Source organism: Anas platyrhynchos, chromosome 5 (genome assembly GCF_047663525.1).
Source record: "Anas platyrhynchos isolate ZD024472 breed Pekin duck chromosome 5, IASCAAS_PekinDuck_T2T, whole genome shotgun sequence".
Taxonomy (NCBI): Eukaryota; Metazoa; Chordata; class Aves; order Anseriformes; family Anatidae; genus Anas; species Anas platyrhynchos.
The window spans coordinates 13,082,383-13,110,250 of record NC_092591.1 but is presented as its reverse complement, the minus strand read 5'-3'; the positions used below and the strand labels follow the sequence as shown (position 1 = coordinate 13,110,250).

Below are 27,868 nucleotides of genomic sequence, written 5' to 3'. Positions count from 1 at the left end.
ATCTCTGTGTGCAGCCCCCTGGTCTTTGCCCACTTCCCAGGAAAGCTACAGCTCTTGTCTTATAGGCAAGGAAAGGGATCTTACGTTTTGCAGGGCATCTTGATACTGCGGCAGGGAGGACAGCTGTGACTCGGAGTGGTACGGGGATAACCCTTTCCTCAGAGTCCTCAGATCCCCGGTGCTGGACTGCTGCAATGACAAAGACAGAAAACAGGACAGTCTGTATTAGCAAGGAGAAGGAAAGTTGTGCCCCTTCTGCTGGATTAGCTTTTCCCACAACCACTTCTTCACAGTGAGCGTTCCCGTAACTTCTCCCTGCACCAGCAGTTAAAGCGACCATTAGTAGTAAAATGATTTTCCCATGCCCACACCTGGAGAAAGCATTTGCAAGCAGCTGGAAGTTAAACTCTCAAGGTCTATTCCATTAAATGATACAGCGAGAAGGCATTTTTCATTTACCTGAGTTCATACATGTCAGTTAAAAACATTTATTAAGATGCAAACGAAAACAGTTTTGAGACTCCAGATTAAGGTCAAATTAGTAAAATGAGGACACCAGGAGACATTTTCTAGATCTTTTTCAAACAATGTCGGCTATTGCAATCACCTGCAGGTGGGCAGCAATGAGTCTGTAAACAGTGCTGGTGTAATTCACTCCAGCTTGCAATAGGTGTGTGGCATTAACAGTTTCCTATTTGGCTATCAATTAGTGTGCACCCACAAGCCTTACAGAGCGGCGTGTAAATAGAGGTAATCTATAAGACTCGACAAACCACGGAGATAAATGTAATCAATCCTCAGCACTCAAAGGAAGCGGCAGCACTGGGTGTAAGGAGAGCCTTAATCTCCTCAGGACAAAGTTTCTGCCTCATGTTACTTGTTCTCTCACTCTGTCATTCCAGAACAGGACAGTCTTGGAGAACAGAAGAGTTCCTCCTTTATGAAAGTACACCCATAAAAAGCCAATATACAGGTAGCCAGAATCAAGGGCCTGGGAGAAGATCATATCTTTTTATGAGCAATAAATATCCTCATTAACTTTACATATTTTTAAGAGTATAAAGCAATGCACTGTCCTTCATTTTAAAGCTATAAAATCATGATCTTTTAGATTTTTATGTTCCATTAAGGCTTCTGACTTGCATCTGCCGCAGAAATGATGTTTTCCACTTCAAAAGAACCAAAGAAAAACCACTGGTGCAATAAAATTTAACGGGAAGTCTCATAAATCAGCTCAACTGTATATAAAAAAACCCTCAGTGACCCCAAAGGCCTGACCATAACCAAGACTTCAGGGAGTGTGGCTGCACACAGATCTCAGAAATACGGAGAGTTCATTTCTGTTCCTTGCTCCCGCTTTACAGAGAAGAATGAGTGCGTTCAGACTGGATACATCATTTTCCATCAGTGTCAGAAACATTTTCTCGTCGCCACGTGTTCAGCCTTTGTTTTAGTTCAAAATGCTGTGTTCTGGAGGAAACAGCATCCCGTGTGACCCAGTGTGTTCACAACCACTCCGGCCCACTCGGCCTATCGACTTTCATTTTACAAGCTGTGAAGGGAGGGACAGTTTTCAAGAAAGTCATCACGAGAACTGGATGCTAGTCCTGCACCACCCATACGCTGGGAACTGTTATATCTCAGAGTTGAGCGAGGTGGAATGGCTTCAGCATAGCAGATTGCTGGGATTCCCTTAGATTTACAAGGTGGCATCGGAGAGGATCACGGCCTACATTTTGTTTGCATTCCACAGCAGTTGGAAACAGAAGGATTTGAAGAAGGAGATTTCTTCTTCTGTAGCTAAAATGTGACAAAACTGAGCTCCTGCCTCCTTCGTAAATCCTTTCAGAGGATGGTTGGAAGGTCAGAATGGAAGATGATGACAAGGTCTTTGTTCTCCTGGCCTTGTCCCAGACCTGTGATGTGCAGGGGTCTGTTGGTGGTTACACTGAAAGGATTTTAACCTGGTTCTGCTCCCACTGCCCTGCTGTGTGCATCTGCTGCTTCCCTGCTGTACGTGTACCAGGGGCAGACCTCCCGGAGAGGTCCCGACCCTCTGCTACCCACTCCTTCAGCATCAGTCCAGGAGCTGACAGACCCTTCCCTGCCACCTGTGACAAATGGGCCCTTGCACAGGCAAGGGAAAAGCAGAAGAAAAGAGCACGGCCAAAATGTGAGGCTGGAGCTGTGCGCCGGAGCCCCCCGAAGTCAGAGACCTCCTCGAAGGCTGTGATCCGTAAGGACGAGCACTTCATCCGTGTTCAGAGCCCCGCATTCATCCACATCGCTTCAGACTTCTGCAATCAGCCCTGGCACAGGCAGTGCGGGGAACTGGGAGTGCAGAAATTGGCATGAGAAAGAGATGAGGTGGACAGATGTTTCTGTTCTCCAGAAACTTGTTCTCTTAAGCCCCAAAATCTTCGTGGGTTGACCTCTGTTGGACATAGCATGTGCTTCATGGCACTACAACTTGTTCTTGCAGAAGTCGAAACACCTTGCCCATCAGAGGAAGTAAGGACACCAGAGCCACGTCTGGTCAACGCACAACACCACAGCAGCTATAAATACGCTGGTTTAAACTGATTTAATTTAACTGACCTATGCTCCAGCCTGGAGCAAGAGTCTGCATTAATTTCAATTTGGCTTAAATTGGTTCAAATTGTGTTGGTAAATACACAGACACAGTCAAACCCCCGCTCTAACAAGTGTTTATAATGGATTAGTTCAATTGCTTTTTTTAAACAAATCCCATTTAAGACAGTGCACTTGTGTGTGACATAACTATTGTTAGGCTGTTTCAGTGACTGCTGCTGACGAATCTGACCTAATGCATTCAATTTGATGGAAAGATTCCCACTGAGTTCAGCGAACATCAAAACAAGCCCTTAATTAAAGAAAAGAAAGAAAAAAAGGGGGGGAGGGGAGAACAACCCAAAACAAAGGAAAGAAAAGAAATCTAAGAAACAAAAATGTGGGACAGAGATACACCCAGAAGAGGAATTAGACATTCTGGGCATGGGGTGGGCTTGGTAGAATCAAGAATCATCATCATCTGCCATTACGTATAAGGTATCTGTGTTGGAGATGACCAAAGAACCTCTTTTTCCTACTGCTGTCAGTAGGAAAAGCCAGTCTCTTTCACGAGCACTCCACTCACTGCTGTGTTACTTTTACACTTTCTAGAATTTGTTGCAAATCACATCTTACTCTAAGTAGTTTTTACGACAGCCCAACAATCACAGTTCTGCACTATTTATTTTTCTTGCACTAAAACCAAAAGTGTATTTTTTTGCTGTAGAAGGAAAATTGCTTTTCCTTCCTTTTTTAAATTAAAATGGTGTAGTGGTGCATATTCATCAGACCTCCCTAAACATTTACACATTTGCTGGGCTTGGCTATCAGCGTTGGAGCTAACCAGAAAAGGAAAGTGAATCCCTCATTAAAAAGCAATATGACTAATGATGCATCAGAATGAGTAGCCATTACTCCACTTAAATCTAAATTAAAAATCCTGGTATTTGCATTGTCAATTCACTCACAAAATGAAATCTCTTATTACCTTACCCAATTTTCATTACTGAGATGTAAGTGGATCCCAAATTGCTTTTCTAGTCAGAATGGCATTTTAAAAGTACAATCGCTGATCATCTCTGTTCATCATCATTGTTGGAGATCATCTCAATTAATGTGCAACATGTCTATAATAAATTACCCTTCAGGTAAAATCACTTCACATTTCTGGAGTTCCAAGGAATTTATCAGCAAAATAATTTCCATCTGAACTAAAACTTGCCGTGGGAGAGTGCTTAAAGAGATAGAACTTGGGGGGAATGTCTTCTAGGCTGAGGTGCAGAGAGATGAGGGACATTGAAAGAAAGGGAAACAGAGAGATCTGAGACATATTCATTCTTAACCTGTTCAGATTTACAACTTGCACAACCTGAAATACCCTTGTCCCCAGCAAAAGCCAACAACTAGGTACTGTCTACTCTGGAGTAGCTCTTGCTCTTTTACTGTGAATTTTCTTCAAACACTCGTTTCATCCAAATGTTAAAAAATAAATAAAATAAATAAATGAAATGGAAAGGAAACAGAGAAACATCTCCTGCCTTTCGCAGCAGTGCAGCAATGTGAAATCTCCCTCAGGTCTACCCCAGTGCTGCTCTACGTGTCGTTGCCTCCCTTCACCGGCTGATGAAACGCCTTCGCCTTCAGCACAAACCCGCACTGCATGCTGCCAGGCTGACAGCCCCACAGTGGTCCTCCAAACACAATAACTCTTTATTATCTGCAAGTAATGACGTGACATTTATCACTACATTTTTCAGCTAGGCAGAACTTGAGCTGACCCCGGAATATACTGCTGTTGGACCAAAGCCTGAGATCTTTGTCAGCCCTGTTATGAAAGAAATGGACCTAAACGTGCTCCTCCTGGCAGGGAAGGGAGTTTTACCGACCTGTATCAGTGAGAAAAGAATGGGACCAACAAACTGTTTTTTGTAAAAATGGGCTGCAAGCCCAACTTTCTGTCACTGGATAAAATGGAAGCAATTTGATGATTACCATAGGTAGAAAGTGGTAAGCATTTTCCATATAAAACAATTTATCATTTAAATATTTTAGTTAGAAACTAAGGGCTCAGTGCTTAACAAGTCCTACAATTGCATTAAAAAAAATCAGCAAACACTTGTGCCTATCAAAGCTTTCCATTCTTCCAGCAGGGAGAAGAAATGGTGGCCTCTGACTTTTTGACCTGATGTGCTGAGTGATTCAATTTGAAAATAACACAAATAACACAAGAAGATGGATGGTGTTTGTGGTATTTTAAGGTCAAGGTACTATGAAGAAACATTTATTTTCCTTTCTGTTTCTGTCCAGTAAAGTCAGATCAGTGCTATGGCCATGTTGAACCAACTGTGAAGATAAAGCGTTGAAAACTTACGGACAAGTCAGACAAATTATCTTTTCTGTTACACTTTGGTGCTACTTCTGCTGGAAGGGAGAAAAAAGAAGGCAGGCATTTAATTCTGAAGCACTTTGATCTAACAAAACGGACCGTTCGCAACAGAAGTTAAATTCAGTAAGGGGCAGAAATTTACTTGACAGATATTTTCAGTATTTATGAAAGAGATTAGCAAAAAAAAGGAACGATTTCAATTAGAATTATGTGCTGAAGTGACTGAGGAAAATTAAAAAGCGACACTGTCAGCTTCCAGTAATTCATGAATTAGCATTCAAAACAGGGTCGTTACATAAGTAGCCTTTAATTGAAAACACTATTTTCTCCTTTCACATAAATTGTAACAGCTGAAGGCTGAACAGAGGTTAAAAAAAAAAAAGGGGGGAGGAATCATAAGTGATTGGTTTGACTCCGTGCCCTACAGAAATATGAAAGCCTTTACTTCACAGCTTCCCTTCTCTCTCCGGACTGCAGGGTCACCTTGCAGCAGCTCAGGTGTCTGCCCACGAGCATCCCGTGCCTGCACGCATCCCAGGCACCTGCAGAGGCTGGAGAGATGTGGTGATGAGCTGCTGGAGACCCACATCCTGATGGTGTGCAGTGGGAGCCTGAGGGACAGCCCTGCTGGCACCCGAGGATGACGTCTGAGCTCCTGAGGTGCTGCTCGTGCCTCTTCTTAACTCATTTGTAACCTCCAGCCGTGCAAAAGCTTCCTCTCCTCGTCCCCATGCCACGCAGGAGAAAACCAAGCACCAAGCCAAAGGCCAGGACTCCTACAAAGCCTCTTCCAGCAGTAAGCACTTCTGTGTTTACCTCTGAGGAGCCCCTCAAGGAAGGCATGGACAAACACACAGAATTAAGGGCAGGATCAACCACCCGTGAGTCACCAACAGCAGCCTCCCCAGCAGGAAGTGAGCTTGGAGGTTTTACAATCATCAGCTTTGTTTTCCTACAACATAGACCCACCGGCACTACGTTCAAGAGATCACACACCTTAAAGTTATTAACATTTTATCTCACAATAAACATAACTTTAGAAGAAATGATGTATCTTAATATGAAGCACAACTAAATGTAAAGCAATATTGTGATGAACTCAGTATTTGCAATAGCAGATATCTTTTTTGACACCAGTGCAGAAGATTTTCTTTGGGCAAATGAATAAGCCACGCTGACACCCAGCCCTTAGAGAGACAAGCAATTTCCATTTTTTAGCAGTTACTTCATTCCTTTACAGGATTTCCTTTACCTGTAATTTTATCATCACAATGAAACTGGTCCCTAACAATAGGGCAAAGGCATCCCATACTGACCATGTAGGCCCAGAAGGATTTGGGCTTACAGTTTGGGGAATTCTCTTTATGAAAAAATGTCTATATGGGAAAAAAAAAAAAGTCGTTCTTATTTCATATTCTAGTTTTACCCCATAAATCTTGGATGGATGAAAAACTCTGCTGAGGCCTCTTTGATTGAGGTTTTTTGATTAAATATACTTGGGATGAGAAAAAGAAGGAAGGTTTTGTTTCAGTTCACCAGGTTAGGGTGCCTTCATCTTTACGGACTGCTGTACTGCCCATTACCTGAATTACTTGCCTGTCGCTGCAGTATAAATTCTTAAACCTACCGGCAACAATTTTCTACACCATAATTGTTCCTGTAATTGAAACTGCTTCAATTTTGACGCTCAACAACCCATTGTTTTCAACCGGGTAATTAAATGGAAGGTTTAGCTTGAAATCTTTTCCTCTTATTCCAAACACACGCTGGTCCCGCAGCGATTTAGCTGGAAGTACCAACTTCTCCTCGTGTAGGTAAATGGCTTTGATTTGAAGTTGGTCAAAACTCCAGATTTTACTAACAAATGTCTTTTGCACAAGCACAGGATTCAAATCAAAAATAATTAGAGGCATATTTAATACATTCAGACGATTAAAAAATGGAAATCGCTAACATTAGCATGTGAAAGAACAAGCAATCAGAGCCCCGAACAACCAGCACCAGTATTGAAAGGCAGCCCCCAGATCCAAAAAGCTGTTTGCGGATGCATTGGCTTTCTCTACCTTACTGAAATTTCGTGGCAAGCTGTTGCAGTCAGCCAACTGGAAGGGAACAGAAGAACATTATACATTTAGAAACCTAAGCCAAAATAAAGGTATTTTATCATCCCAGATAAATTCTATCTTTACCACAGATGACCAAAGTAAACTGTTTTTATGCAACATTTGACAGGATAATGCTATATTTGAACTTCAACCCCCTTTTCCCACGTTAATGAATGAAGTCTTGCAGAACCCATTATTATCTGCACAACCATTAACATCTTATTGTCCCACTTCTGAGCACGCTGACCCCACACACAGCTGACTAAGTTCAATCACCTTACGCTCACTCACAGCCGCAGATATTTTACCATAGCACAGAGCTGAAGAGTACTATCAGAACAAATCAGTCTGTAGGAAAAACCTGGCCCAAGACCTCTTAAGTCCAGCAGAGCAATAATTTACATTGCAGAGGTAAAGCAAAGCAGAAACACAACTCCAGTAACGTGAATGAGATGCTGCAATAAGTCAGCAAAAAACCTGGGCACACTATTGCTGATCCTCACGCAGGGTGCATGAATAGAAACCAGGGGATGAAACCCTGCACATCCTTGCTGTCCATGGGACTCAGCACAGTGCACACAGCCCTGCAGGACTGCTTCTTTTTGTGCCCTCACACGTGGGCAAGGCATCAGGACAGTGGGCCAGGTCTCTCATGGCCTCACCACCGTATGTTAGTGGCCTTTTCAGGCAGACCTGTGCCCTGGAGACCATCCCCTACCGCATGACCTTGCACAAAGATTTCCTCCTTATCTCATTAACCAGTGTTTTAGGGTCTCGTGCACCAGGAAGATGAGGGATATGCAATTTCACTGTGTGAAGCTGGCTAATAATTGAATTAAGGTTCAGTAATTGCAGTTATCACTACAAGACATTCAAGCAAAAATAAGCTCAGCAAAGCACACATCTGACTTTAAGTACACATGAAGAGTCCCATTAGCTTCAACAGTGTTTATCAGGCTAGTTGGAAATTACACACATGAGAGTGCAGTAAAAAAATCAATGTATTTGATTTCTTAAGAACGCTGCAAATAAGAAAAAAAAATAAGGGATGAGATTAAAACTATTTAACATCTTCCCCATCATGCAATAATACGAGGTTTCTGTAACAGGAGAGATGAAATTCCTTTACACTGGTTCATATCCCACTTGTACACACAGAGCATCCAGGGATCGTTTCTCCGTCTGGTGGCAAAGGCTTTAGTGGTCTTCCGATGCTCCAACCTCCCAATTCCCTCTCTGGTGTCCAGCCAGCAGGTCACAAGTGCAGCCTCAGCCAGTTTCATCAGTAAAGCCATTTCCAGTTGTTCTTGTGGAAGTTGAAATGGTACAGCCCAGGAATTAACGTGTAGAGCCCTCGTGAGCAGCAGCAGAGATCCATGAGGATGCACTCACGTCGTGCCATGGCTGCATCCTGGCCATTCCCAAACAAAGTGCCAGAACAAGCATCCCACTCCCAGCTATGCTCTGAATTTCCCCTCATACCATGAGCTGCATGCATGCAAGTTGAAGGGGCAAAGCAGCAGATTTCATCTGCTTTCAACAGTGAAAACTGGAATTCTCTAATACTGGGGGAGACAGCATTTTGGGAAGGGCTTAATAAATATCAGGAGACAGTCAGGAAGAGACTTCACAGATTTTGCCATGTAAAACCACTACTGGAACAAAAATACTTTTTATTTCTGTCTCCGTGGGCTACCGGCAAGAAAAGCAGAGCAAGTTTCAAACCTCTCTATTCTTGGTAGCAGCTGAGGTAGGGAGCTGTATTGTGCTGTTAATATTCAACAATGTCCCTATCTTTTTCCTCTTGTTTTAGACCAGCAAAGAAATATCAACCCCGTAACTCATGGGAGGCTCAGATAATCAGCTCAGACTAAATTGCAGTGCATAATTGTAATCACACAACTGGCAGGCTTTGCTCAAATGAGAGCATGGGCTGGCACGGCTGAGATTCAACTATTGCAGCCTCTAACCCAAACAGAAACGCAGCTCAACAGTTAACAAGCCAAATGGAGCTATAACCATTGACATCCAGTGTAGCCCGCATCTGGTCTGTGGCTTGTAAGCAGTAAGTTCAGGAGTCTCCAACTAATGGAGCCCATCCATGGCTCATCAGCAGCAAAATCAGTCTCTTCGTTAGCAAAATCAACGGAGAAGCTACGGAATGCTGCCCCGGTTCCACCAGGCGAGTAGATGTAGATGTGGATGTAGTATTACACACGTGAATGAACTTACTGGAGCATGCCCTGGAGTCACCTTTCATTTTCCTCTCTGTGCTACAGGCAAGGAGGCCAAAGGGAACCACCGCACCCCCTCGCAGAAGCTTGGCCTAAGCAGTGCAGATGGGGTTCCCTTCAAGTCACTCCCCACGTCCCATAAAATGAGGGGGCTGGGAAGGCAAAGACCTGAATCCCCTTCTCATAAATTACAAAAGGTCCCCACAGGGTTAGGTCCTAGCTAACACTGGGACCAAGCTGGCTGAGGACTTTGCTGCGTTTACTCTCTTCCTTTAAGCAGTGCTCAAGGCAGGAACCTAAAGGCCCTCTCGAGGGAGAATCACCTCCCTCGCCCTGCAGGCCACGCTGCTTTTGATGCAGCCCAGGATACGGTTGGCTTGCTGGGCATTCAATCTGGCATTGAACTTCTTGCAGAAGTCTGTTTTTCAGCCTCTGCAGCTATTGCTTTGTTTGTCTTTGAAACCACTTTTCAGTGTCTATCAGATTGACTGATGGCTGAGAAGCTGTGTACTTTGAACCTCTCTACACGTTGTAAAGACACAAAATAATGCCACTTCATAGCCTGATCTAACTGTAATTAACAGCTTCTTTCCTGACCCTGTCCTCATAAACACAAAAAAGTGGAATCTGGAGAAATTATTACAAAGCTGGTTAAGCACAGGATATGACTAATCCTGCATTTCACAGCTGGAGGTTGAACTGAGCCTCATTAAACCCAATGTTCTTGCTCGCCCACAACAGAAACAAATGGGGCATGGAAGATCTTTGTGTGTGTGCACGGCTCACTCATATTCACACTCTTCTACTGAAAGCCGGCTCCAGTCCTTTGAAATTTTTGAGTTAAGTTGCAAGAAATGATATGATAATCTTACCTTCAGAAGATTCAATAAGCACTGTGTGTTTCTGTCTATCTGGTATTTGCCTTCTGTATTCAGGACTTCTTGAATTATATTTCGAAGGTTTGGGGAAACTATTTCTATGTGCCAGGAACGTTCTCATAAAATCACTTGTTTCCACAGTTTACAGTCCCCAGAACACACAGAGCATCATCCTGCCTTCATTACAAGTTGAAAAAGTCCCTTTCTGTCATTGACTCTGCTTTTCAGAAGTGCTCCTACCCATGAATGGGAGGCAAACACCAGGAGAGTATTTATTTTCGTAGGTAGAAACCCAAGACCCCGATGTCCAAAGTCAACAGAATGAATTACACTGTATCAAAAGACTTGAAAGTATTTTGGATGCAAGTCTGAGACTTCTTTAAACTGCTTTTACAAAAATGTACACCTTGAATTTGGGGAAAAACCATTGTATTGAAGAAATAGATATTATTCACTTAAATCTCAAGTCCACTTATTTAACAGAACATCAGTCGTGTCAGTCAATCCAATCTTTTTAATTCATAAAAGAGGGAGGTGAAATGAAACACACTCACAGACTGTTTTTTTATGCCATGTTTTCTTGAAGCATCTGCTGCCACAGCTAAGGAAGCTATATTGGGGAGGGGGTCTGTTAAAATTTCTTGCATTTATGTATGCAAGTGACGCAATGCAATTAGAGGCTTAAATCAGATTTTGGAGAGCACAGCAAAGAAGGTCTCAAAAAAACACAGTTCTGTGTGAGCTGTACCTTGAAATGCGTGGAATTCTGTAGAAAGCACCGTTATTGACTTGAAATGAGTATTTGGATGCAGACCCAAGTATGTATGTTCTTTTTGATTAATTAAAATTAGTATGCAGCTAAACATTTGCACAGTGTATAAAAACAGTAAAACAGTAACCTGGGTCTTCAGTATCCTGAATTTAAATAGAGACTAAATGCATTGGAAAGCTTTCATGTCTGACTCACTGTCTGTTACAAAAAAAAAAAATCCTATTTCCCTTGTGATTCCTTAAATTAAAGCAATTACACTTATCCTCCTCACACACAAACAGCAGGCAGGTTGTGAGGAAATGGGACAGGTTTGCGATCTCGTTCCACTTGTGGCGAGCACGTGCAGCACGGCCGGCACGAGAAATGGCCCCGCCACAAACCTGCTGACCTGCAGCTCAAAAAGAGGCTCCGGCGTTCACACCTGATCCCAGCCCTGAGAGCTGAGAGAGAAGCGCACAAGCAGGGGCTGGTAACGGCAGGCTCGGCACCCACGGGGGTGATAACAGCACAACAGGGGAGCTGCGTGCCATTCCTTCCTCTCCTCCAGCCTCCCTTCCTCAGGAGACCCAACCCCGCTAACTGCACTTTGTGCTGCGTGCTGCTAATGGCTCCCCAGCTCTCCTAAATCCTGGGCTCCATTTTTGTCTCCTCGTTTCCGGAACAATATGCCAGAAATTGCTTGCTGGGTGCATGTTTGTGCCAAGTGCACGTTTGCTTAAGAAGACTTTGGGCAGCCTGTGGACTCCTTCACCCACAGCACCCATGGAAGCTCCTTGTTCAAAAACCACAGCTCGATCTTAACAGCAGCGTTTTCAGGTGCTATTTACTGTCATTTTACTATAGGTACAGCTGCGGCCTTCTTGTAACTCAGGCTAAGCCCACAATTTCTTAAAAATAAGTCTAAGCACCATTTTCAAGATGTTTTGGTGTTTCCCAGTGCTCCTCTCAATCCCCATCAGCAGGCAGGCAGGCGCTGAAGCGCTGGTCATACTGGTCTATGCGGCGATTTAATTAACTACTCAGATGTTCCTGATAACTCCCAGGGGTTGTCCCCTCCCTAGAGAAGAATTTCTCCTATTCCTGCTCAGCACAAGGGCTCCTGGAGTTTTTCCTGGAAGGTGCTTCGGGACCTCATTGTTCAACGTCCGGTTGCTCAGAGTCTCGCTGCCTGCCCAATACGCCTGCTGTCCTCAAAGCTTTTGGAGAATGAGGTGTGCAACACGCCCCGGGCACCTCTGAGGTGGAAAATGCACACCTGCCCTAAAGGGAAAAGCCAGCCTAAGCTCAGCAGAGGCAAAAGAAGTTCTGACAGCACGCAATGCACAGGGTGCACTTTGTTATGAGGAGAGATGAGCACATGAAGCCTATACATTTCGGGTTTAGTTAAAAGTGCATGATCCTTGCTTGCCCCTGTACAGAATGATCTGAAAATGTAAAACAAGGTGGGCTATGGCCAAAAGCTTATCACTGCTATTATCTCTAAAATGCATGCATTAGTTACAAAACTAAACAGAACTGACCTTTGGAGCTCCCAAAGATGTTAAACACAGGTTTCTCTGATTTTGAGAGAAAAGGGTGTAATTACAAATTCATTTTTAGTTTCAGGGGCAGTGTGAGTTGGCTTAAAGGGTTTATGTTCTGCTCGGGCACTTTCAGCTCAGAGGAACAGAAAGCAAGTCCGGTCCCTCATCACAGGGGTTATATCTTAATAACATGGACGGCACCCTCACCTGCTGAACCACAGACTGCAAAGGAGAGGTTAACACCAGCTCTGCGGTGCATTCCCCACAATGACGCAGAGAAGAAACAGGACTTCTCCCACACGATGTGCTGCAGATTAAATCCATGCACACAGCAAAAGGTAGCACACTTCTTCCCTGGAGAGTTTCAGGCAATAATAGGAATGCCTGTGAAGCTCTCCAAAGCCAACACCCAACGTTCCTGAGAGCTGACGTCCGTCTTCTTTACACCTCAGCTAAAACTTCGGAAAATAAAGTTGTCAATTAAGCCGACACACCAGAAACATACCTGGATTGCACCTCTCCTATAAAAGGAAGCTGGAAAGGAGCCAGGGATTTCCACCACACCTTACCAAGTAACAATGCCAGCCACGGTAAGGCTGCAAGCAGTCCCTGACGCTCCTCGGGAGCCCAGCGTGAGCCTCTCCCCTTGCTCCTGTGCTTGTGGAGGACAGAAACCAGTTGCACTCGTGAGACAAGTTGACACTGTCAGCCCCAGGACGCTGAGGAACCACCTGAAATGTGGGGTCCTTGCCACTGTGGTTACAGCACAGGTGGCTACCAGCACGGATGGGCCTTTTGGGTAGCGGTGTTTGCTACAGCATCTCTCCAACCGGCATAAAGTAGGGCAACAAAAGCCATGCGTCGGCAGAACTGCTGCCAGGGGTTTTGTCAGCACAGCGATGTCAACCGAGAGCGTCACTTTCTAGATAACACAGCCGTGACAGCAAAACTATGTGCTGTAAGCCTGAGTCAAAGACGGGCAGAAAACCGGAGTCGTATCTCCTCTGATAAAGGAGAACAGGAAGAGCTGCGGTTGCTGACGGGTTAGCAGTTTCAGAAGCAGCTCATTTCCCCACTGGAAACACACATCTCCTTCCCTAGAAAGCAAAGGAAGTCAAAACCAAAGAACCCCATACGCGGCTATCAGAAATAACAGCCACTTCTCCCTGTACTTTCCCCCCACTGCGCAGTGTGGCTCACGAGATGGCGCCTCCTGCCCCACGAGGAAGGAGCCGCTCTCTCCATTAATCTCTCCAAAGGAGTCACCAGGAGGAAAGCAGCGTGAATCACGGCGCACTCGCGCTGCTGATAGCACGTACACACAAGGCAGCAGCCTCAGCATGGGCTGGAGAGCTCTCCAATCTCTCGCTGAGCTTTCGCTCCAACGTGCTCGAGGAAAAGGAGATGTCAGGAAGCACAAGAAAAAGTGCACGCCACGGACCCCCACGCTGCCTCGGTTCTGTGTCTGAACACGGCATGAAGCCACTCATCACGTCTCGGCCTAGCCTCTCATCCACGACGCCGGAGAAGATAAAGCAACAAATCTCACTCAGGATGCACCAGCCAGCAGAGGTGCATTGTGTCACCAGCCACTGCAACATAAATCCTCCCGTGAAGCTCGCAATATCATTTGCAGCACCAGGCTTCTCGGGTTTCTCCGGATGAAGCACTATTTCAGCTCTATGTTTAGCACTTGGAAAGCAGCCAGGAAGACTTCCATAACCACCACTGATTTGTTAATCCCTTAATGCACAGGCACTGTTTGTTACTTGGGACGTCAGATTTCATCACTCCTCAGCATGGTGGTGATAGAACTCCTTGACACCAGACTGCAAATATTATTGCAATGTCAATACTCCCCGGGAGGAAGCCAAGCTGAGTTAAAATGTGACTTCGGTGTTGACAAGCCAGTTTGGCATTGCCGAGTTCAAAGTGCCAGGATCACCTGGCAACTTGAACAACAAGAGAAAGTTTGCCAGGATCCTAGAGTCTTAGCCCAAGATCCGCATGGCAACAGCCAAACACCTTCCAATCAGATGAAGCACAAGGAGCACGGTAAGTGGATTAAACTTCCCCAGGAAAGTGCTGGGAACAACGTGTACATATGCATGCGAGTGTGTCCATATATGACTTTTCCTCATTTTTCTCCCCCTTCTTTTCCATAGTCTGTGGACTCTGGTAGAAAATGAAGTTACAACCAGTGAATTTCACATTAGGCATTAAAAGAGAAAAATTCCAGAACTAGGTCTGTAGCATCGCAGGCTGGGAGGCAATGCGGTTCAGGATTCCCAGGGAGTTCACACAGTCGCAGCTTCAACATTTCACCTGCTGCCCTAAGGAGAGCTGTCTGAATGCTCACGATAAAATAGAGGTATTTCCTGAGCACCATCTAAAATAGGTTGGATCCTGGTATTTTTGGAGGGTTGTTAAGACATCCCATAGAGACTGCACAGAGTGGCTGGGCCAGGCTGGGGCCGGTAGCTCCTGCGGCTAGGGAGGCTCCTGGCCCTCTCCAGGTCACAGAGATATTTTCAGATAATTTCTCTCCTTCCTGGATCCAAACCTTTGTAGTAACACAGCCCAAAAGGTGAGGACAATTGCAGACAGCTTGTGTGCTCAGCGGAAAACACGCAGCCTTCACACCCGGGACAGTGCAAAGGCAGGAGGGCTGAGCCAGCCAGTAATTACCACCGCTTCTCTTTGACCTCAGAAGGCAGACGCGACCAAGTGGCGTGCTCGGCCACAGCAGGACAAAACCCAGCCAAGGGCACATCGAGCAGAGCCTGTCCCCAAACCCTTGCGTGTCCCTGGCAGCTGCGCACGCACAGCCCATCTGCTTATCGATATCTCCAATGGAATCGTCTCGGGGCCTCAGCCAGCACCAGCCAGTGCACAGGCTGGGAGAAAGACAGAGGGAGTTAAAATTAAATTAGCAATTGATTAATACTTGAAGCCACTCGGTAGCTGTTGAGTTGAGAGTCCTCTGGGGGTTTTAACCGTTCGGCACTCTGTGCTTCATGCTACCGATCGCATGGCTCGCAACGGCAACAAGAATACCTGAAACTTGGGGCAATTTTACAAAAAGCTCACAGTCTGGTTGAAAAGTGGGTTTCAATAAAAAAAAATATTTACCAGAATTATTTTATTGAAATCTCAGTAAGCACATAACCTTCTTTTTGATTTTATTTTTAACATGGATATTTTAGAAATAAAACAGAAGATACCAGAACAACCTATTTTCAGACTCGGTGAAATGCAAAATAAAACATAACAAAAACTTTTTTGATTTTTTTTTGTTTGTTTTTTTTGTCTTTTTTACTTCTAGTCCTTATACTTTGGAAGAACCTGGAACAAAAGGATTCTGAAAACTCAGTGCCTGAACAGTGTAACAGGGAAAAGATGCAGAGAACAGGAGAAAAAGGGTAACTCTTCCGCTGCTTTAGACAGTGTTTTGCTGCTTTCTGAAGAGATGCCCCTCTTCACACAGAGTGCTGTTTTAAGGGGGATCCAGGGGACATATCAGACTGAAGGATTGTTTTCTTCTTGCTGCTTGACGTTCCTATATATAGATAGGTAAGCACGAGCAATGATCAAAAGCCCAGCAGCACATGGAGTAGACTTTGAAGGACGGATGCAAGCAAAAAGTGCCAGTTTTGAAGACGTCTGTTCTGCTTTCAGTGCGATCACAAATAAAAGCAGGGAGCCAGCACAAAACTACTCCCAAGGCCGCCCTTTTACTACAGCCTCCTCATTCAACAAGATAAAAGCAAATGTAAAAGGGCAAGCGAGATCCTGCAGCAAGGACACAGGCAATGCCGGAGCCTCTCTTCACCACTGTGTCCTGCGCGGAGGTGTCAACGTGCAAGCACAGCACGTGTCCTGCTGCTCCCGGTGCCAGCATCCCCTCAGCCCCTGCCACCCATCCTTCATGCACGTCAAACTACATTTCTGCTGAACACACAGACACGGACACTAACAGAGTTTACTTTTTTTCCCTATATGTAATTTCGAGGTAGCATTACTGCAAAAGTTGCATAACAAAACAAGACCAAGTTCCAGTAGTGGGGGGCTGGTACCAGTATGCTCTTCCCCTTGTAGAGAAGTCCCCACTGAATTCAGGTGGGCTAACACAGCTATACAGGAGCAGAACAGCAACGTTAATACCCATGAGGGAATAAAAAACCTACCTGAGAGAGAAGCTTGTTGTCATCCTCCAGCAGTTTCACTTTTGTTTCAAGTTGCCTGATGTAGTTGGAAGACGAATCTTTAGGAAAAAAGAAAAAAATATGTTTACATTTCTTGTTTTACACGTAAGACAGCAAAATATTTCTCCTGTCTGTGGAAAGCATGGGGAAAATAAATGTATTAAAAACTCGAGTGTAAAGGACAAGGACGGTTTCTGCTAAAAGTGTTTTTTCACCAAAGAGCTGAGATTCAGCAAAGCAGTATCTTCTGTGAATCCATCAGTGCCACCAGGTTGGGCAGAAGGGGAGAAAGGAAGTGAAGTGAAGCTGAAAGACTGAGCTTTGTAATTTCTGGAAGTAATTTCGTAGCTTTGAAAGACATTCTTATTCATCTAAATGCACCAAAATACTCAACAACAGAACAAGATGTTTCCTTTCACATTCAAATAAACTACTCCCCCTCAAACGCACACCTTTGTCTTGCAAAACCAAGTGAAAAAATCACACAAATAAGGACAGCGCTGCCAGGAGCTGCCATCACTGCACCAGGGCACGAGGTATACAGCCAGGCCACCAAGCTGAAGCACGCACACAGCCTGAAGTGTGCCACCAAAATGCCCACCTGTGAGATCTCTTTTTTTCTAATGGAAGCATGTGACCCTAAACAGAAAACTACAGTACAGTGTAACCCCACGTAAAATGGTGATACTCGACTTGGAGGAAGTTAATGGCCAGTTTACCACTACAGTAAGGCAGCAGCACCAGATAGCAGACCTGGCACCGAAGATAATTTGCCAGTGAGCACTGTGGGTGGCTTACTGCTGTCCAAAACATTCGGGGTTGGTTTTGAAATGCACTTTGAAACACCACATTTGCAAATTTCACAGAGAAGAAATTAAAGGAACCTGGGGGAAACCTTTTATCCACTTTCATTACAGCTTAACAGTTTGCAATAGTTCCTTCCATCCATCTGGATGTTTGTAATATTTCCCTTCCACTTGTAATTTTGGTAGCAGAGGCTGCGAATTGTTGCAGCAGGAGGACAAGAGGGAGCGAGTTTTGCAGCTTTAGCACAAGAAATAAAAAAAAAAAAAGAAACTGAATGGTTTCTGCATTGTTAAAAGGGCTCTGTGAAATGGAATTCTATTTTCCTCGTTTCATTTATTATGGAGTGCCTGCGAAAGCCGCTATTCAGCCACGGGACTTCACACTGAGCATGAATCAGAGGAAGCGAGCGTTATGCAACTGCGCTGATGCTGCCGCGCGTTGCTGCCTGCCGGCACCCTGGGCTCAGCCCCGGCATGGCCAGCAGGCACCAGCAGCTACAGCTTTCCACACGCAAATGCCTGCACCTGCACATGTGGAAGGTTTAGGCTCGCACCACGCCAAGAAGCTTATCTTACCCAGTGCCAGTTCCTGCCAAACGCACTCAGCGCAAGCCTGACTGCTGCTTCTTGGCGACTCTCTGGGTAGTTTTGCAGAAAAGCTACTGCTAAGCACTTGGAGTGCTCTGACCGTTCAAGAGAAAAATTGGAATATGCTTGGAAAAGTGCTACCATAGGCAAGAGCCAAACCACACATAAAAAAACAGCAGGACCCACTGGAGTCAAGTGCCCAGCTAAAGTGCGCACACTGTCAAAGAAAACATGTTCGCTTCTTTGTTTTGATTGCATTTTGTGCAAATCCAGGAAATCCAAATAAATCCTCATAAAAAAAAAAAAAAGATGACACCATAGGGAACTATGCAAGTTCCACCAACAGTTTAAGTGGCCGTGAGGTTCACAACAGCATCACCTTCAGCTGCAGGGATCGCAAACCGTCTGCCCAACAACAGCTCAAACCCAGGAGGAGTCTTCAGATCAGAGGAAAGGAGGGCAAACGAAGCAGGTTATGTGATCAATCCATAGCACCTCACCTTCCTAGCTAAGGCTTCATGCCAACGGTGTTGTGAATCCAGCCATGCATATAGAGATGTGTAGACTACAACACTACAAAAGCTCTCTGCTTAAGTCAGCAAGATTTCAGCTCCAGCTTAAAGAACTTACTGAATTAGTAATGAACCTGCCCTCCATCAGGGTGATCAGGGAATTCTTAAAGCTCATGGAGCACAGTTTCACCTCCTCTACCCACTACATTTTGTTTACTTACCCCTAAATCCAGCCCGGTAACACCCATTTGGCTAACCAGTTCCCAGAACAGCCTCCGGCTCAGCCTGAAGACACCTCAGGACTCCACCTTTTCCGCTTGTGTGCTGGATACAACAGGCTCCATCTGCAGATCTGCTCAGATAAGGTGTCCTTCCCCACCCGTGCTCCAGCCCCAGCAGGAAGCAAGCACATGCTGCTGGGGCAGCAGCAGAGGTAAGTGCCTTACCCAAGGAAAGCAGCAATCCCAAGACATCAGCTCCTGATTTTTATCTCGTAGCACTGAGGCAATCGAAGCAGCTCCAAGGAAGGATTCACAGCGGTGCCAAAGGACAGGCTCAGCCCACGCCTGCCTCTGGACTGAGCACAGCCTCTGCGTGCGTACATGGCACAGGCAGCAACACTTGCATAAACAAGTGCAAAAATGCTAGATAATGCTAAGGACGTGTTGCAGGTCACACACAGGCTCCAGAATAATCAATCTTTAAGCAACCTTTCCCCTGTTAGCAGCCGGACAGCAGGGAGCCCGCTCCACGCAGCGCCCCCCACACCTCTGTACTCTCTTATCACTACTTCTTATTGTGCCAGATACAGACCACCACGCTACGCTGTGCACAAAGGGCAGCAACAACAACAACAAAAGCTTATGGGAACTATTTCTGAGCTCGACAAGTCCCTTCTCCCAGTCCCTTGTCCATGGTGGGCAGGGAAGCTGCAGGAGGCCCTTTTGTGCAGCTCTACCTGGAGCACAGGGTACTTGGCCCAAAACGGAGGCGACAGACCGAGCCTCACGAGCAACCCTTCTCGTGTGTTTGTGGTGGCTTCAGCATTGCTAACAGCTACAGGAATGTAATGTTAAATGGTCCCGTTGGGACGCAGAAGCTGTTGTGTTCAGGCCCTTGGAGTTACAAGGAATGAGTGGCTGGTTGACCACGAAAATTGACCACAGTTGACCAAGAAATGTAAATGGGGAGAAAATAATTTTCTACTTTATTTCCTATCCTTGCAAAGAAAAACGTATTCTGTGGGTGTGCTGGGGAGGCAACCCCTTCATCCCCAGGAACCAGTGCACTCCACAACCACCTCCAGTCTTAAAAGCTTGTTTGAGATTTGCTAGAATTCTTCAAACACTGCTGTTCGACCCCAGACTACATCTGAGATCTGACCTCAGCCTAAAGACACTCCACAGCAATGTAAAATACAAGGAGATAAAAGCAAATGAGCTCTTTTGTCAGCAGAAGATGCTCTATCTCCAGCAAAGGCTAAGAAACCATGCTCAGAGCCATCACCACCCTCACCATGCCCTCAGAGATGAATGGTCTCCATCTTCTGGACCTGCCGGTGCTGAGGTGGGTGCCACACAAGCCATCTGCACCTTGATCTCAGGTTTAAAGAATCCCATACCTCTCCTGACAGCCAGCAGCAACACTCCAGGGCTCGGCAGCAGAACCCCAGGCTGAGTCTCTCCCACGTTAGATCAAGAAACACATTCCCAACATTTTTCTGCCTCTGACCTTCCTCTTATCAGCGAGTCTCCCCCCCTTGCCTGCCTCCCCCACAGCTGTGGGCTGAGGATGGCCCCGCTGACCCACCCAGGAGAGGCAGCAGAGCTGGAATGCTGACGGCTTGGACCCCCTCATCCCCTTCATTAAGAATTAAATGGATGGTCCCACCACCTTGTCAAGGCCTGCCGTCAGCCATGAGGAATGCTTCACCCTCAGCACGAACGCGCTCTCCTTGGCGGCATGGTTGCTAGGCCTGGGTGCTGGGACCGGGACGTACCACAGCACCTCCCGTAGCAGCGTGGCACCAGCTTTATGTCTGCCCCCGCCTGCTGGTGCAAGGCCAGCGGCCTGGTCGGACAGGGTGGGACATCAGTCAGCTCTGTCTGTCACCACATAAGCAGACAAGGATGGTGGGCATACATCAGATCAGCTTTTCAGGAGGATGCTGTGGCCCTCAGTGCCATCTGGGATCAATGTGTTCCTCCTGTCACACTCCTCAGGGTCACGGGCAGCTGCTGCATGAGCAACACCTCCCCTAGCAGGCCAGACAGCAGGAATTTCCCCTCAAAACCCCACACATCCCACCTCCACCCTCCCTGTCACGCGTCAGACCGGGTGCTACCCGGCCACCACACCAGGAGCACCTTTCAGCAATAAAAGCCAGTCTGGGGCTGGACCCACCTCGCCACCTCCGCAAGCAGCACCGGTGGAAATCGTGCTGCTGTCGCAATCAGCCACCGCTCACTTATGCTGTGTAAACGCTTCCAGCCAAACTGTTGGCAGAGCTGTAAAACCTCAAGTCCCATTTCTCTATGAAGCCTTTGAAGAACTAATTGGACGTAGCTCCTCACATTATCTCCGTGAGAGGTAAAAGAGTCACATTCCAGCCCGCGAAGGAGCATTGCTGTTATTATCCACCCTTCTCAAGATTTACCGTCTTAAAAAATACACTCCATCTGGAATCGGGTGTAATTCAACTTTGATGTAATCTCGCTGAGTAACTTTTCTCCACGTAGATAAACCACTTAATACTCATTACTGCTAAATTGAGGCAAGACAAATCGCTCTACCTTGTTTTAACTAAAAGGCCTTTAAGGGAGCAGGGAACTGCCTGGCTCCTGAAGCTTTTTTAAAGCATAAATTAGAAACTGTTTCAACAATCAAAACAATCCCTAAGCCTGCTGAGCACAGAGCAATGTCATTTTAAAAGACACTTGGAGACACTGGAGCCTTTCCGATCCTCATTTGAGATTTCAGAGAAATCTGTCTGAGGGGTAAGTAAGATGAATTATACATTTATTTTGACAGTAACAACGGAAATGTTTTTATTTCCGTGTATGTTATTTCTCAAAACCACGAGCACGCGGAGCAGAGGCTTGCATTGTAGCTACAAGGCTGGCATCGAGCCACCTTTATTTAAGACCTGCTTATAACGAGGCCTTCCTTACTTCAGTGCTTAGATGGACATGAGAAGGAAGGTAATGCCTTTACTTAGCACAGTTCACAACAGAGAGGCCAGAAAAGGTTAGGGTAGCAGTCTGAGAGGAGGATGCTGACTCCCAGCTGCCTCAGTGGCAGCAGGACAGTGCCTGCACCCCGCGTGGGCAATGCAGAACCCCTCCTGCTGCCTTTTCTCCCCAGGAGCTACATTTACAAAGCACGACTTACAACAGCAAAGCACGGCTATATCTGCTTTGTCAGTGTCCTCATCGAAAAGCAGTGACCCTAAAGGGATTCTCCCAAACCCATACCCGAGGAGGAAAGATGTGGGACTGAGCGATGTTCTGCCCAGCTCACACCTTGCAGCCAGCTGCCTCGTTCTCCCTCCTGTGATGAGATGGTGATATTTTTCCTTCCTCCTCTTCCATCAAAGATCATCTCAGAGAAAGAACTTCACCTGCGCTCAATAAAACACTTCGCTGTCTGTCGGCAGTTTTGTTATCACACCTCTGCTCTTCAGCACAATATTTCAGATTCTTATTGCTCTGCTGGTTTTGCTTCTTGACTCAGACAAGCAGGCTGAAAAATAGGCCAGTGGTTACATCTCATAGAGTAGTTGATTTATTAAGGCAACGGGGCTCTTTCAGAGCAGCTAGGAAGCAGATGAAACCCACACCTTTTTATATCTTGCCATTGAAGGAAACTTTTTAGAGGAGAAGCCCCCAACCCTTGATTTTTCCTAGGCAGCCCCCATCTTTCTGCTCTCATCAGCAAAACCCCATTCATAGAACCACAGAATCATCTAGGTTGGAAAAGACCTTCAAGATCAAGTCCAACTATCAGTCTGCCTTACTGAGTCCCATCGCTGAACCCTCGTCCCTTGACATGTCCCTTGGTGCCACATCCACACATCTCTGAAACACCTCCAGGCATGGGGACTCCACCAGTGCCCTGGGAAGCCTTCCCCAAAGCTTGACCACCCATTCCATGAAGAAATTCCTCCTGATGTCCAATCTAAACCTCCCCTTCTGGCAGCCGGAGGATGCTGCTGGCATCCAAGGGACTTGGCCACTGTCCTCACACCAGCCCCTGTCCCGCTGAACAAAGGCAGCTCTCCTGCCTGAGCAGACGTGACACCCAGGCTCCAGCCCAGCTAGTCCCTGTTGAAAACATCACTAACCACAGCTGGGACAGCATGTGAGTGGATGGGAGGGCAGGTTTGCAGACAACAGGCAGGTAAAAGCCAAAAGAAGGAAGCCAGCAGTGAGGTGAAGCAGCTCAGTGACCCCCTTCTCTGCTCTCAGGTCCAAAATACCAGCTGCTGCTAACCCCAAGCACCACACCTCTCCAGGAGGAGCTTGGCCACAATCTGGGGTCTCCCTTGGGATGCAATCAGAGAATAAGCCACAACAGGGCATATGGCAGACACAGGCTCCCAGCCCACTTTGAGCAGATTTTTACTGAACGGACACTGCCTTAGTCCAAACAAATACCAGGACCATATTTTTAAGGTGCAGACGATGTCTCAGGTATAGAATAGGTATTAAACCATTATTCAAAACAATAGAGAAGGGCATTGTCAATCCAAAACCAGAAATCCAGCCTCAGCCTACCACACACGTTTTTAACCATCCCACAGCAGTGGATGTGTGCTGGCAGCAAGGCTGTGCTGCTGCACAGCGCTGCCCCGGCAGGATGGGACAGATGCCACTGGAGCTATTTAATTAACATTTCCAAGCGAGTCTCTAGCTAAGAGCTCTGAAGTTTTCCAAGCCCACACGTTCCCAACTCAGTTCCAGCCCATTAGGCCTGTCTGGGAGCTTAGCAGCCTCCAGCCAGCCTGGACGAGGCTGATAAGGTCGCTCTGACTTCAGCTTTTGCTGCTCCCCGCTCCGTCTCCCAGCCACGCCAGCACCTTCCAGCACTGAACATCTGCCCGCTGCCACTGTCACCAGGAGCTCAAGAGCTCCCGATATCTTATCGGGATTTCATTAGGACAAGGCTGATAGGAAAGGAGGAGCATGTGCATGTGTGTGCTCGGTATGGCAGTGCAGCCAGGAGAGAGCTGTCTTGTCTCTTCAGAAAGTGCCGACCGGTATCTCCTATTTTTTTTTGCCTGGTGACCTTTACATTACAGCCTCCACAGGGCCACCCTGCTATCACCTCAAAGCAAAGCAGGAGCCGGTGGAGATCTCCTGCATCCCAGCACTCTAACCCACTCGACCTGTAAAACCTGCTTAATGGGAAGGGGTAAATAAAGCAGCACAGAGTGCAAGGAGGAAGAGGGAAACAGAACTGAGAGGGTGGTGAAACGTCTCCGATCCTGTAGCCTGACACTGCACTTCCCCTTTTCCCAGAGGGACAGCTGGTGGGGTGGCTTCTCCGGTGCTACTTCACCTCTGGCAGAGGGCAAGAGCAGGCAGGGCTCAAACACACCCCCATACAACGTGAAGAGCCTCTGCTCCTGCTGATACAGCTTGTACTTTCCCCCAGTCTCACTTTATTTACATCCCTACTTAGGAGAAAGGGAGAGCATTTTGCTGTCTTCCCATAGGGAAAAAAAATGATGCAGTGAGCCCCAAAATGCTCAGCCACATTTCCGACCTGTTCTCCTTGCCTGCATGACAGATGAGCCAAGCCACAAGTAGTCCAGGCTTCCTGGGGAAATCTTTCCTTCTGTCCTCTAGAGATTTTCAAGGTAAACAAGCTAGTAAAAGATTTGTGTTTGCTTTACAAGTTGTGTTTTAATGCCTGGCTGTGGACAACACTCAGAGAACAATCAGCGTGGGGTTTATTTGAGGTTCAGCCTCAGAACGAGCTTTCAAGCAAGAGCAGGCAGGCTGTAATTAGATGCAATAAGTAAACACGGTGCTAGAAATATTAATGTCCAATATATGCACAGCCAGACAGTCTTGACTGGTGCACATGTAACGGGGGAAGGCTGATTTCCATGAGCTGCAGCTCTCTTGCCCCGTGCATACAAAAGCCTCTGCTGTCAGAGGGTGCAGGTGCTCCCTGGATCGGTTCCAGGTGCTGCAGGACGTGCGGCACCCACCCCGGCTCCATGACACCAGGCAGATTTCACTTTTTGCTCAGCCTCTCAGAGAAGCCATTTGCTGTCCAACCACGTATATGCGCTCAGCGAAGGACTGCCTGAGCACGAAAAGGGCACTTCTAGAGAAAGCAGGACAGCATCCGAGCTGGAGGTGGATCGGAGGGATCCACCCTTCCACTGTCAATGTTGAGCTCCAGCCAAAAAGCTTTGCTTCCCGTGTCAGAGCCTCGCTGCAACACTGCAAGAGCTTCTGCTATCACCAGTCCCAGCAGAGTAACGCCATTGCCTGTTGACCAGTGCCAAGGCAGCGAATTAAGAGATCACCCTAATCTTCCTTATCCTGTACCTCCCTGCTACTGCTGCAGATGGGCAAGGGCTGAGCTACCACGGTCTGGCCTAAGCAGGACCTTCCACGAGTGACGAGAGACTAATTTTAGAGAGCTAAATCCCCCGCTGTTGGCAGACCCGGGTATTGCTCCTCAGTGGTAAATGGACATCCCTGGTGCCCAGGAGGGAGCAGCCAGACCTTTTCCTTGCAGTTCAGGCCCTACAAGCCCCCTCCTTGGGGACAGAGGGAGGTGAGCACCAAGTTGTGTCAACAGCGCTCGCTCAGGGAGCAGGGCTGCAAGTCACTCACGGCTAATGGGATTCTGCAGCTTTAATGATTATGAAAAGGTTAAAATGACCTGCTAGGCACCCTGAGTTGTTTAAGCCTCTTTTCCTTCCTCGTGCTGCTTTAATCTTGGTAACACGGTCACGTGGCCCCGTTAGAAAAAGCTCCGAAGCCGATTAGTGGCTTCTACAACTCCAAACTAGTGGCTGCCAACCACCCAGAACCTGTGGGGTGGTGTGACTGCTTGGGGCAGAGGAGCCCGCTCTGCTCCGCACCCTCCTTCTGGGGCACCTCCATGGATGCTGCAGCCTCCAGAAATCACCACGAGGGGATGGCCAAGGGGAAAACCCTGAAGCCGAGGGGACAGGCTGTACGCATTGCCTCCTATGTCAGTCCTGTTACCTAATTCCTCCTTTCCATACCCAAAACACAGCCTGATTGCCCACCTGATGCTGGCTACTGCTGCAGTAGCCCCGTCCCTGTCTGTATAATATCATCCGAAGACTGAGCCCATCACACAGCCAGCGTGCTCTGGGCAAAGCCTTGGTATTGTGGCAGCATCCCTCAACCCCTCATGCACAGCACTTCTGTGGAAAGTGATCCTGGGGGCTCCCGCAGTTTGTAACATGGAGAAGAATCGGTGCCACGCTGTGCCAAGCGGGACATGGGATCACACTGGGACACAGAAACAAGAGCCCTGTATGTAAACAGGGGAAATAATCCTCCTTCATCGCTGCTGTTAGTGACCCTGACTAGGGATCTGCACCCAGGTTTAGGCATCACGCTTCAAGGCTCATGTGGACTAGTTGGAAAGAGTTCAGGGAAGAGAAGTAAGGAGGATCAGAGTGCAGAGAGCATCATCTGGCAGAAGAGCTTGAAGGAACCCAGACTGGAGAAGGGAAGCTGAACAAAGACACAGTAACGGATTCAAGTATGTAAATGGCTGTCAAAAAAAGATTAAGCAAATAATTGCTCTCTGTGTCCACCCAGGAAGAGCCAGCAGGGATGCATAAGGGCTGGAAGAGACGGCCCCTGGAGGTCGTGGAACTGCCATTGATGATGGCTTTCATGAACAGGGTAGGCAAACATCTGTCAGGAGCGGTTTAGGCACACCTGAGTCTGCCCTGGGGAAAGGAATGAGTTAGGTGACCCCAGCAGTGCTTCAGGCCTGGTTCCCATGACTATCCTGTCCGTGTAATGCATGAGAAAATCCGTGGCTATTTCACTTAAATTCCAGAAAGCAAGAACCACAATTATTTAAAGGCAAAAACAAAATACAGTCTTTGACTGGTATATTAGATCTAATAACCCGAAACCATCCACGCATTTTGGTTTCCCATCCCCTGCAGAAATTCTCACCTCAGTGCTCAGCAGCTGGCAAAGAAAGGTGAAAGGACACAGAGAGCAGGCTCTGATAGCAGTGGGATGTGTGCAATACGAAGGTGATACTGGAAACACTCGGCTGTTTTAAAACACTGCTAGAGATCTCAGAGCTAGTACCCCTGAAAAACAGAGCTCTCATCTTTAAGATTTCCAGCTTTTCCACAGAAATCAGTAACCCTACATCACAGGAGGCCAACATTAAGTCTGAAGCAGACTACGCAGACAGCCGTGCCCATGTCCACAGAAATGTTTGCCCCTAATATCTGAACCCCCACAAATGCCCACAGGTTTGATACCACCTTGGAAAGATGCGAGGGGTTGTTGCAGTTGCTAAATCTTCATCATTTTTGACCAGCCTTTTGCTGAAGTTTCTCCATTTTTATGACAAACCCCTAACCACAAGTCTGTGCAGAAGACATCAGGTTAATCCAAAGCCTTGTGAAATACAGCTCTTGTGAATGAGTTTTGCTTTGAAATTTCAGGTTTGTTTGAATCCATAAGCATTTTCTCCTGGATACATTAGCATTACCTCCTCGGGAAGGAGCCCTGCCCGGTTTCAGATGGCCGTAAATCTTACGTTCAGTGCTGTACATGCAAATGGGCCGGCAGGTTTTGTGCAGAAATTCCCGTGGCCTTTGAAGGAACTCAGCTTAGAAACTGGTAGCACGAGGCAGCCCGGCTGCAGAAGGGCTCTCCTGAGTTCACAAAACGGCTTCCTCAGCATCCTGAGATGGCAAAGGCCAATTATCAGCTAAATCAATGTGTTGGTTTGTTTTTTTTGTTTTTTTTGTTTTGCTTTTAAATACAAAAGATTTTAAATATTTGCAGCAGTCTTTCCCTGTAAACATCACGTTGAAACTTTTGCAGGCTCTGAAAATGCATTTCTGGTTGTAAATCTGCTCCCCCCTTTGCTTGGGAAGATTCTTCTGGACAATAAACCCAGCGCGCCTGGGAGAGGACTGCATAATTACCCGCCGCACACAATGGGCACCGGCCTTTCCAACGCGCTCCTCAACCGTCAGGAATCCGAGCTGCGCGATAATTAAAACTCAGAACTCCTCTACCACCGAGTCCA

At 46.7% G+C, this 27,868-nt stretch overlaps 1 protein-coding gene across 3 annotated transcripts in view; it reads right to left on the bottom strand.

The window, feature by feature from the left end:
• CCDC85C (coiled-coil domain containing 85C) overlaps positions 1–27,868 on the bottom strand; it is a 104,425-nt gene that overhangs the window by 25,010 nt on the left and 51,547 nt on the right. For 2 of the 3 annotated variants that reach the window (XM_072038309.1, XM_072038310.1), the window contains 3 exons: positions 16,657–16,733; positions 7,021–7,059; positions 85–189 (listed from right to left, as the gene is read on the bottom strand). In XM_072038309.1, the coding sequence (XP_071894410.1) occupies positions 85–189; positions 7,021–7,059; positions 16,657–16,733 (221 nt within the window). The remainder of the gene's footprint in view (positions 1–84; positions 190–7,020; positions 7,060–16,656; positions 16,734–27,868) is intronic. The other variant, XM_072038311.1, reaches the window with a different exon arrangement.